Source organism: Cyphomyrmex costatus, unplaced genomic scaffold (genome assembly GCF_001594065.2).
Source record: "Cyphomyrmex costatus isolate MS0001 unplaced genomic scaffold, Ccosl1.0 scaffold172, whole genome shotgun sequence".
Lineage (NCBI taxonomy): Eukaryota > Metazoa > Arthropoda > Insecta > Hymenoptera > Formicidae > Cyphomyrmex > Cyphomyrmex costatus.
This window is the reverse complement of record NW_017275737.1, coordinates 502,892-515,056: the sequence shown is the minus strand read 5'-3', so window position 1 is coordinate 515,056 and position 12,165 is coordinate 502,892. Positions and strand designations below refer to the sequence as shown.

Sequence of the window (12,165 nt, the reverse complement as noted above, 5' to 3'; positions counted from 1 at the left end):
CGCATTCGATTGTCCAATCGGTTGACGAGATGTGTTGCTTCCTCGGGAAAAATTATCAGTTTTTATCATGAAAATAACCAATATTAACATGTACATCTGCAGCTTCGTACTAGACAAACTAGATCTTATTAAGTCACTTTTTTCCTTAGTAAATATATCTTTCTGTTATAACAATGTAACATCTGAAGATGACTCAAATTTAGAGTCGAAACGTCATGTTTTTATTTCTATTTTTAACGTATAATTTATTGTATTCATGTGCGCGCTTAGAAATTTGATGTTAATATTGTATATAATTTTATTCTATAATTAAAGATTTTATCATGTTATGATTTTGTTGTTTATAATTTCGGATTTGACTCTTACATATCTTTTTCTATCTTTGTTGTTTTAATATAATATTATTTCAATAATATTACATACTTTCTTACGAAAACATGAAATGATTGAATGATAGCACTAATTTTCAAACGTTATGGCTGTAATTCGAAACTAGTCATTTACCTATATACTGAATTTATGAGTATACGCAGGACTCCCTTTTCAAATTTTGTCAAGAAATAATTAAATTATGAATATCATTGATTGCATTCAGCAGAGAAGGCAGCTTTGCAACTGTTGTATAATTGTTTGGTACGATTGCTTCATAAATTTCGATTCAATAAGGAATTAAGAAAAGATGTTGATAATTCCTTATTTAAATTCTTTAATAGTATCAGTAAAGTTGCGATTTTCCGACGAGAAATTACCGCCTTTTCCATAATTATAACACTATATTCTTACGTTGAATATAACATTAGAAAATTTCAAAAAAGAAATATACAATTCATTCTGATTATAATTTGAATAATTTCTGAGAAACACCTCTCAAAAAATCTGTCGTTTGGTACTGTCATTAAAACTGTAAGTCTCATATGATTGTGGCCACTAAATAATCAGTGTGCGCATAAGCATTTGAGAGAGGTGTAACACAAATCAGAGGTTTAAGTGTAATAGGAAGAAATTTTTACAATGGACTTACGGTACAGTCTCTGGAAAGATACAAAATTTAAAAAGAGGAACTTAACGAATTTGAATTGACAAAAATGTTAAAAAAAGATATTGAAAATTTCTTTCTAGCTACGAAACATGTCTTGTATATTTTCTTATAACTGTGCAATGAACATCATTGAAAGATTTTTTAGTACATTGTGAAGAGTGAACACTTAAGTGCAATCAACGATGTCGGAAAATCGCTTCAATGGACTATATACGTCAAGAATATTATTTATCTATAAGATAGATAAATATCGAATATCACTCATGTATTAGTTATCAGAAGAAAAGTGATTCTTTTGACCTTTCAGGCAAATGCAGCTGCATCACAGAAACGAGCGCGTACACGTATCACTGATGAACAACTAAAGATATTACGGGCCCATTTTGATATTAATAATTCTCCTGGCGAAGAGCAAATCCTAGATATGGCCGCTCAGAGTGGTCTTCCGCCTAAAGTCATAAAACATTGGTTTCGGAATACATTATTTAAAGAACGACAACGCAACAAAGACAGTCCTTACAATTTCAATAATCCACCAAGTACCACTCTAAATCTTGAAGAGTATGAGAAAACCGGTGAGGCGAAAGTAACTCCATTAAATTCGAGCGTATCTGGTAGCAGTTCCTCTGACGATAAAAGCCCAAATAAACAATCCACTCCTCCACCGTCTATGCAAAACACCAACGCAACTCAATCTACCGAGATTAAGCAAGAGACACTCGAACAGTCACAGTGTCAACAGCAACAGCAAGCTGTACAACATCAAGAAGACCAGCAACATCACTCGCCCGGCAGCTCAGGTGGACAACAATCGCGACCGCATTCACCCGCGCTCAGTATGAGTTCTGTATTCTCGGCTATCCATCACGATATTTCCTCTCATACTTCGTCAACCACAAATACTCCGAGTACTCCGATGTTACCACCGAAATTGACCTCCCAGAACTTTGCCAGTCCTACTCCAGGAGCCGCTGGTGTAGTACCAAGTTCAATCGCTGCAATGGCGCTCACACCTCAAAGATCTCTAAGTCCGGGTCGTGGACCAACCGATTATTTTGGTGGAAATAGTAACGGTAGTAATACTTCAGGTGGTAGTTCAGGTAAGCGTGCTAATCGTACTAGATTCACAGATTATCAAATAAAAGTCCTTCAGGAATTCTTTGAAAACAATGCGTATCCTAAGGACGATGATTTGGAATATCTTAGCAAACTACTTGGTTTGAGTCCACGTGTAATCGTAGTGTGGTTTCAAAACGCAAGACAAAAAGCACGTAAAGTATATGAAAATCAACCAGCCGCCGAACCCGTGACACCAGGTGGACGCGAAAATGATGATGGATCCGGTAGATTTCAAAGAACACCAGGTTTAAACTACCAGTGTAAAAAGTGCCTCTTAGTATTTCAAAGATACTACGAGCTCATACGTCATCAAAAAACGCATTGTTTTAAAGAAGAAGACGCTAAGAGGAGTGCACAAGCGCAGGCTGCAGCAGCTCAAGTCGCTGCAGTTCTAAGCTCCGAAGATAGTAACAGCAGCTCCACGACAACTACAAACAATACCGTGACTAACAATCCATCATCCGCGCCTGCGCTTACTGAACAGTTGCAACAACCGTTGAGCACTGCTACATCACCTCATCAACATCAGCAGCAAACTCTGTCTCAGACACATCAACAGTCACAACAGCAACAACAGCAGCAACAATCACAGACAGAGTCGAAGGAAGGTAGTTTTCAATGTGAAAAATGCAACCTGATGTTCGGGCGATTTGAACTTTGGCGCGAACATCAGTTAATACATATCATGAATCCAACCTTATTTCCCTCTGCGTATCCACCTGACTCACCATTCGGAATCTTACAGCAGCAAGCGCTTAACGCTAGCCAAGCTGGAGTTGCAACGGACACCCCGCATTCACTCATCAGCATGATACAAAAGAGGAAGTTCGAGGATCTCGAGGAGGGGACTGGCAGCGACAACCGTTCGAACTCGGAACACAACGAGCAGCCCAAGGACAAACGTTTACGAACCACAATACTTCCGGAACAGTTAGACTATCTTTATCAGAAATACCAGATTGAGTCTAATCCGTCGAGAAAAATGTTGGAGACAATCGCTAGAGAGGTTGGTTTGAAAAAACGTGTGGTGCAGGTATGGTTTCAGAATACACGCGCTCGCGAGCGCAAAGGTCAATTCCGCGCTCATAGCCAGGTTATCAATAAGCGCTGTCCATTCTGCCCAGCGCTATTCAAAGTCAAATCCGCTTTAGAATCTCATCTCAGCAGCAAACACGCCGATCAAGTGGCTCGCGGCGAAGTAAACATCGATAACATCCCAGATGAAGAACTCTCGATGGAATCTGTTCCTTCGAATTCTAGCACTCCTCAAATGATGCCACCGTTGTTTCCGCCTAATAGCGACATCATGGAGTCATCTTTAAAATCTCTGAAATATTATGACGACATGAGGCGATATTTCAGCGAAATCCAAGCGCACGCTAGTAATGGAAAACAAGAAACGGCAAATCATCAAGCCAGCGGAAACAGCTGCGAGTCACCATTGGATCTAAGCAAACCAGTCGATCTCAGCCGGCCAGTGAAATTATGCTTGAGTAACTTCAGCAGCCTTCTTGAAGAACAGCACAGTGTTCATTTCCGCGGCGGCAGCGATTGTGGGCCTCTAACTGATTTATCCGAACGTAGTATTTGCGATGACGACAGCATGAGCGAGACAACGGAATTTTTGGATGATGAAAGTGGACCGGTTAGTCCAGCCTCGAGCACGCAGAGCTCGAGGCAAGGACCCGCTAGCGGAAGTACCGGGAATACGCCGGGAACGCCAGTGACCGGTGGACAATCGGGCGGCAATACTGGCCAATCCGGCGGCAAGCGATACCGTACGCAGATGTCCGCTACACAGGTGAAGGTGATGAAGTCGCTCTTTTCGGACTACAAGACGCCGACGATGGCCGAATGCGAGATGCTTGGCCGTGAGATCGGCCTTCCGAAACGGGTGGTCCAGGTGAGCATCGATAGTCCTGTGAGCCAACCTCGAGCTCATAATAACCATTAATATCCACGAGAAGACCATTCCTTGAACGCGCGTGCATCTAATTCACGATCCGAGCTCACGGATACTAATGAGACGAGTTGCAGGTGTGGTTCCAGAACGCCCGCGCTAAGGAGAAGAAGGCCAGATTAGCGGCTGGTTTGCCAGCCGAGGGTTCAGCTGTTCAACCACATCGTGGCCCGACCGGACCAGACGAGTGCAGATTGTGTTCTGTACGCTACTCAGCCAAGACACCGCTGCAGGAGCACGTCTTCTCGCGGCGGCACATCGAGTCGGTGCGCGTGGCCGTCGAAGAGGGCAGTTTGGTACCACCAACTCCCGGAGCGCCGATCGTGCCCGGCGGCAACAATGCCGCCGGTGTGCCCAGTATCGGCAGTTCGCCGGTGGTCACCACGGCCAGTCAACAAGTCAGTCAACAGCAGCAGCAACAGTCGGACGAAAACATGATGTACGGATCCGTGTTCCTTCATCCCACGGCAATGTTCCAGTCACAACAGCAGCAGCAACAGCATCCCGCCGCCGCTGCAGCCAGCACAGCTAGCACTACGGCCGGTGAGTGTCTGGCTGACTTAAACGATTAAACGAATTATTATATAACGTCGAATCAAAATTCGTACTGATTTATAACGACTATCATATAAATCTATATATATTTATTTATAAATATATGTATACATATATTATATATAATATATACAGTATATGATATATATATTATATATAGTATATATACACATATATATTACATACTGTGTTTTTATATATATATGTACATATGTATTTATACACATACAGTACATATGTGTGAGTATATATATGTATGCACACACATATGTATATGTATTGTATTTAAATACGTACATACATATATTTGTATGATAGATTGTTTGAGGCGGCCTTTACTGATAAAGGAAACTGTCACAACTATCGGGAACCGATTTGAATTTCCTTGAAATATGTTGGTAAATGTAAAAATTTAAGAGACGTATTTTTTATATCAGTCCGATCTCTCAGATATAAAATAAGAATGCTGGATCGTCAAATTACTAAATATCAGATATCCGGTATCACTTTTTTTTAGACATTAGTCGGATATCCACTAGGACAATTACCCGACAAGATACTACATATTTCCCCGGATATCTGATTAGAGATGTACCAGATATCCGGGGAAATATGTAGTACATATTAATGTATAAAGGATGAAACAACCTCTCGAAGCTAACACTTATATTCGATTTCTACTAATTGATTGATAATTGATTTCCTATCAATTTTTAGTGAAACAGTGAATTTCTTTTTACAGTCATATTTAAAGTTTTCCAAAATTTAATATTTTAGTTGCCACAAAAAATACATTTTGAAATTATCTGACTTTTCGATATTTTTCGAACGATAGTGGAACATTTTTTTTTACCTATATCAAAAATATGTAATCTTAAGTTTTAATAATTTTAAATAAAAATGGATTGATACAAATTTTCAAATAAGTGGAGGAAACCATATTTGGTCAAAGCTGTATTAGTGTCTAATATTGCAATCGAATATTACGTTACATTTAACGAAATTATAAACATATTTCACGTTTTATAATTATAGCACACTGATTACTACGCAGTTATTTCCTTTCTCTTACTCTTAAGTATCAGCTTAATGTTTGAATTTTAGAAGTCCATTAATAGTTAATTTTATCGTTGAAGCAATTTAACGTTATTCACTCTAATAAATATAAATAAGTTGACATTCTAAATATATTAGCAAAAGTAGTAGATAAACAAAAGCTAGAGGAGCTCCTACACACATTACGCGAAAACGTTTGTGTTTGTTGCGTAGCAAGAAAGAACAATAGCTAATAACTTCTAGTTCTTATGGAAAACCAGCGTTGTGAACACGAAATGAATGTAAGAGCACCTCAAAAGCGTTTCTTCGTAGTAATACGTAAAATAAGGAAACACGTGACAGCTTTACGTTGAGTTGAACAAATGTATATAAAGTAATAGTATAAAGTGTATATAATTTTTCAATATTTTGATTATAAATGTAAATATACTTAAAATTAGATACATTAAAAAAAAATTATGATTATTTTTTAAAATAGAACGTTTAAGGTAGTACACTCGCAAAATTAAAATAGAATTCCTTGAAATTAAAACTATATATTGTACTAAGAGACTTTGACAAGCTGTGCAATTAGAATAAGATTGAGATAGCAATTAAAACGTGCACAAATGAAAATATCGCGTTTATGTTTGTAGGACCTAAATTAACAGTGATATGTTAATAAAAAAACGAATATGTGATGAAGGAACATGACATTAATATTTTGAAAAAAACATCATAATTTTTTACCGTTTAGTTGGGAAAAGCTGTGGAAAGAATGTAATTTTCGATTTTATTCGGCATATAGAGACAATTAGATCTGACAATCGTCTGCGTCTATCTGTATTCTTTCAGTCCGCGTGTACGTACGGACTTGGACAGGCACAATCAAAAATTTTCTCTTACTAGCGGGAGTAAGGATATCGGAAAGTTAGGCCCTATAACTCAATGAGTTATAGGACCTAACTTTCGGATCGTATTGTCACGAGTGTACTACCTAAAGAGAATTGTGAGAAAAAGTTCAAAATTTCAGGATTTTTGTATTTTTCCAAATTTTCTAGATTTGTGACAATCTTGCATTTGAAAATTACCCTCATTTATTTTCAGGAATTGTTTCATCCTTTAAAACTGAAATTAGGCTGATATAAAAAATATACATGTCTGTTAGATTTTGTATTTAATAACATATATTTCAAGAATCACGAAAATGTCACGTTTATTTTTGTAGGACCTAAACTAGCAATGATAGTTAATAAAAATTGAGTATGTGACGAAACATGAAACGAATATTGTGAAAAAACATAATTTTTGACTGTCGTTATGACAATCGTTATGACAGATTCCAAAAGTCAAAACTGACGCTTATATATTTGACTACTCTCAACATGAACAAACCAATTTGGCGCGCAATTAAAAAAAAGCAAGGGAAAAATAGCGATAATATTTTTCTTTATCTTCCCTATGTAAAAAGAAAAAGAAGAGAAAGATGAACTATGCAAAAAGTTCAGCTGAAAAGAACAACATTAATGACGCAAAGTTTCAACATAAAATTTTAGCCGGATATATTGCCGGATACTAATAATATCCGACTATTCGACTGAATAGTAAAAAAGAGTTACAAATGTATATAAATTCACACGGAATTATCCAAAGCACTTAAAATTTGACTTCGTCTGTTATAGATCTTATTTACACCGAGAGTTAACTTAATACACATATCAACTAGTAATTTTCTATAAAATTATGTTAATTTTGGCGATGAGTGTAAACGTATACATCATATGGTTATTTTATTAATCATATGGATGCATAGCATGGATGTATACTAGCTCAGTATATCTTTCTGTAAATTTGTTTCTGATTCTGTATATATATAGCCGAAATTAAAATAACTTAATAAAAAGTTACTACGCATACCAAGGGCTCGGTGTAAATTAGAATATCGACCATGTAACTTTTTCTTTAGGACGGAAACGTGAAAATTGCCTTTCTTACTTATTATATTCACATTATACGGTCCTATCAAATCGTTTATTATTGATTTCTATGAATTATCAGCGAAACGGTTAGATAGAAAATAGTATAGAAAAAAATATGTTTCAGACAAAATTTTTATGTTTTTATATACTTTATAATTGATTATCAAAATCATTAAAATTAACGCTATGTCAAAAAATTTCGAACTGTCCAGTATAAAGTTGTTTCAAAGATCGTATATAAATGATTGCAACTACATGTAAGATAAAACATGTATTGCAATTGTACGTAATTTATTATCTATATACGATTGTGTGAGATTACTTGAACGACTCAAGGAGTTTAATCGGTTTAATAACATAGAGTCTATTTTCTATGAGGCTGAACTAATGTACATTTTTGGAACTTAAAGTGAGATAAGTATATGTCTGATACTTGGTGAAAGCGAGAAAGAGACTTCTACAGTAAAGTGCAAGAATAAGAAAACAGACCTGTGGTAACAATATACAATGTTAAATACAATGTTAAATACGATTCATCAAATGTCCCCGTTATACTTAGGTATACTTTTCTCATATTTCGTGTATGTACACACACACATGTACACATATATATATATAAATAATATATACATATATATAGAATGTTCAGATACATATTTATCTGAACATAATATACCTAGAACTAGGAAATACTCTTTAAAGTTCCTATCAATGATATGCATTACGAGATGATGGTACCGATAATAAAGGGCTTTCTTTTTGCAGTGTGGAAGTAGTATGAAAGAGCGAATGAGTGAATGCGAGAGCGAAAGAGAAAACGTGAAAAATATTAATAGATAGGAAAAAATACGTGATAATAAATCGTATTACAAACGTATTATTTAATCTTTACAAGCTTAATTTTAGATTAGACTGATAATGGTCGACATGAATAGTAACTAAATAACTTAAAGAATATCGATATATATATATATATATATGATTAAATTAAGTAGTTACTTGTTTCCTGTGTACAGATAAGATTTCGAGATAAGAATTTTATTACATATACTACTTATAACTACAATATTTTATATTTCAAGCTTTAGTATATGGTATATCTTTATAAAGTTAGAGTACGATATATTAGTGACGATCTGTTTTATCTGATTACATTTCTAAGCGTTGACATATTGTTCTTTTATCGTTCTCGTTATCGTCGTCATTATTTGCGAAGCTAACAACTCATTCCGTCAACATCTTCACGTCAACGTCTTGACGCCCTTTACGGATTTCTTGCAACGCGTTTAGCTTCCATTGTAAATACTACGCAAGTCCCTATTGATATCGAATCCGAAATCCGGATAGGGCCCTTCCTCACAATAGCCTCGAATTCAAATACACGTAAGCACGATTAATTCTACGTGTTAGCAACGCAGCTCACAAGCAGCATCATCGCTGTAGCGCCTTATCTGCCATTAACGACGACGTAATGTAGATGCGACATCGGAAATGCTACCGATCATAATATCTATACCTAGACAATGCGTTGTGAGAGTGTTATGCATATGGTCCAATATTATTAATTATTATTTTCCTTTATATTAGTTATTTATGAATCTTCTTTGTGATGGTCACGCTCTCGTCTGCCCACGCGTTTTTTTTCCCTCCGATTGGAACCGGATGTCTTACCACAGTTGTCAGTACACGCAGCATCCGTTTATTTCTCTCTCGAATTTATTTTTTTTTTTTTTTTACACTCGATCCATGGCTGACGAGGGTGTGGCTTCGCTTCTCGCTTAATTTTCCTACACTCATTCACGCCGGTATTCAGCACTGATATTCATCAATGTTATGTATGTCGATCAATACATTATTTTCCTATCATTCTTATGTATATAGTTTATTATTATTATCAACATCTTCGTTATATTATTATTATTATTATTATTATTATTATTTAATAATTCATTTTCATTATTTTAGTATTGATGAATAATATTATGTTAACATTCGTTTTTTCTAGTCTTAAATAAATTTTCAAACAGGACATTACTTTTTCGTTTCTTTCTTATTTCAATTTTTGTGTTCCATCCTGAATATCCTTATTTCCACCACCGCAAGGAGCCATCATGACAGTTACATCAGAAATATTTTGGTAAGTCGCGATTGCTACAAATCTTATCATTTAATCAAATGCGAATGAGTTAAAAATACATGATATGAGTGCGAGATTTTGACTGTCTACATATATAGGAGTTCGAAAGACAAGTTTTAGCTTTGCATCTCGATTAAAGATTGACGTGCATGCCAGAAAGATGTTTTGTAAAGGCGACACATACTTTTATGGATTTGATAGAAGCGTTTCATAGTTTCGTAATTGAAATAAATCATATAATAGCCGCGACACTATTTAATTATGGTGAGTTCCTGCGCTATATAATTTGTTGCAATGTTGGCTTTTACGATTCTTATCACAGATCGACATACATGGCACTATAGCCACTAACCAAGCCTGTAACCTCGATCGCATGATGAGATCATAAGTCAAGTAGCTACAAAACTCTAGGAGACTAACTCGCATCCGCTTAATGAATTAGAAATGACAAGGAAACATTAAGGTGACGTGCTGGCTCGGGACTTGTGCTCATCATTTACCACGTTTCGATGTCCCATAAATTATATTTGTTTGACACAAAATCCTTTTTAGTATTCATGATATGTGAGAAACAATAAAAAATCTACTCCTTTTATTAATTATTAAAGCGAATAAATAAGTTTAAAATGTTATTAAAAAAAAAACAGGTTTTAAATTGCTGACAGTAAAATATTCTCGAAATTTTGAGTTACATATTTAAATACATATTTGTGTTACATATTTAAAACTTTAATTCTTGTAGATTTCAATAAATAGATTTAAATATTCCTTTACATATATATATGTGAATCAGTAAATATGTGAATCAGTAAATCCACAAATTTTTTGTGATTGCTACGAAAATTAAGAGACCGCTTCATGTCTTCAATTCAAATATATTTCATAAAATTACACATTTCCATTGTTATTAAATTATTAACGGATACTATATATATATATATATATATATATATAGAAAGACCCATATATTTTTATAACACAACTCAATAAATACACATTTCTGAAAATCTAGCTTCGATAATCCTTAAATATAATCGTTGAATATAATTCTCAAATTTTTATAGTTTAAACTAAACAAATTTTCTACACTGCAATTTGCGATAAATGAATGACATTGAATGGATACTGAAAACGGAGGAGATCGTTGAAATTACCGGATTACGTCGTGATCACAAATTCGACACGCACGTTGCCTCGGCAAAAAGCTCGGATATTAATTAGTCGCGGTGCTTTTTCGAAGCGTCTTAGGCGCGACACAAAAGCTACGTAGATATACGCGGCATCAAAAGGGAAGATACGAAGGATCGCATGAACCATTGTGCTCGTGGTCATGGTCGTTCATCGACAGTCCACCTCAACGTTACCGCGGTTGCTTCGATAAAAATCCCCCAAACGACGCGATTGCCGCGATGAATAGGACGAGACATGTGAAAAAAGGGAACAATAGGCACCGATATTCGCTGGGAAAATTGATTTTCTAGTGATGGAAGCGTTGTCGGTGCTTTTGAGTCGCATTGTCTCGCGTTATTTGCGGAGCTCCGCCGCGTTCAGTTTAATTTCTCTAAGATCGTTATAAAGTTGTTTGCTGGTAACCGCCAGACAAGACGAGAGAGACTCTATTTTACACTCCGTTTAATACATTTCATAATACGTTCCTCTGATAAAAGACGCGAACGCTCTTAAATACTCATCTGCTGGCAAATAAATTATATCTGTATGACACAAGATTCATGAAAGTACCCGAATGTCGCGCGGGAGCAAAAATTGTTTCTATTTCTATTATATTTATGAATCGCGCGATCTTAAAGAATACCGTGACACACGAAGAGAACCGAATCTCTTATACATTCCATTGTTATACACGCGACAGTACCCCGAAAGCGCTGTGAAGAGTAAAAGTAGGAAAATCTACACGTTGCGAGCTGGCATTGAAATCTCATGCTAATGCTGAGTACACAGCGCCGAGAGCGAGCAAATGTACCGCCGTGTCGCGGCACGTGTCACATCGACACTTCCGTATATATACACCTATATATGTCCAAACATTCACTCGCAAGTTCCTTGCGAGGCGGAAAGAAGAAAAGGAAAAGGAGGGTATAGAGGAAGATAGGGAGGGAGGGAGACTTATAACACACAAGGAATTCACCGGGTCTCAACCCTTCCGGTCGCGTCTCGTGGCGGGGCCACGTGTCGCTTTCGGAGGACAGCAGGCGCGAGGTGTGCGCACACGCGTCAAACCTTATGCTAATGTCAGTTGGAGTCGCGGGATCGCCCGCGGCACAAAACAACCGTCGTCGCCGGCACGGTTTCGTAGCACCGACAGCGGCGCGGCGCGGCGCCG

The 12,165-nt window shown here is 36.5% G+C and overlaps 1 protein-coding gene across 1 annotated transcript in view; it reads left to right on the top strand.

The window, feature by feature from the left end:
• zfh2 (Zn finger homeodomain 2) overlaps window positions 1–12,165 on the top strand; it is a 116,505-nt gene that overhangs the window by 12,659 nt on the left and 91,681 nt on the right. Inside the window, exons 3-4 of the mRNA XM_018537446.1 lie at window positions 1,347–4,061; window positions 4,196–4,661. Coding sequence (XP_018392948.1) covers window positions 1,347–4,061; window positions 4,196–4,661 — 3,181 coding nt within the window. The remainder of the gene's footprint in view (window positions 1–1,346; window positions 4,062–4,195; window positions 4,662–12,165) is intronic.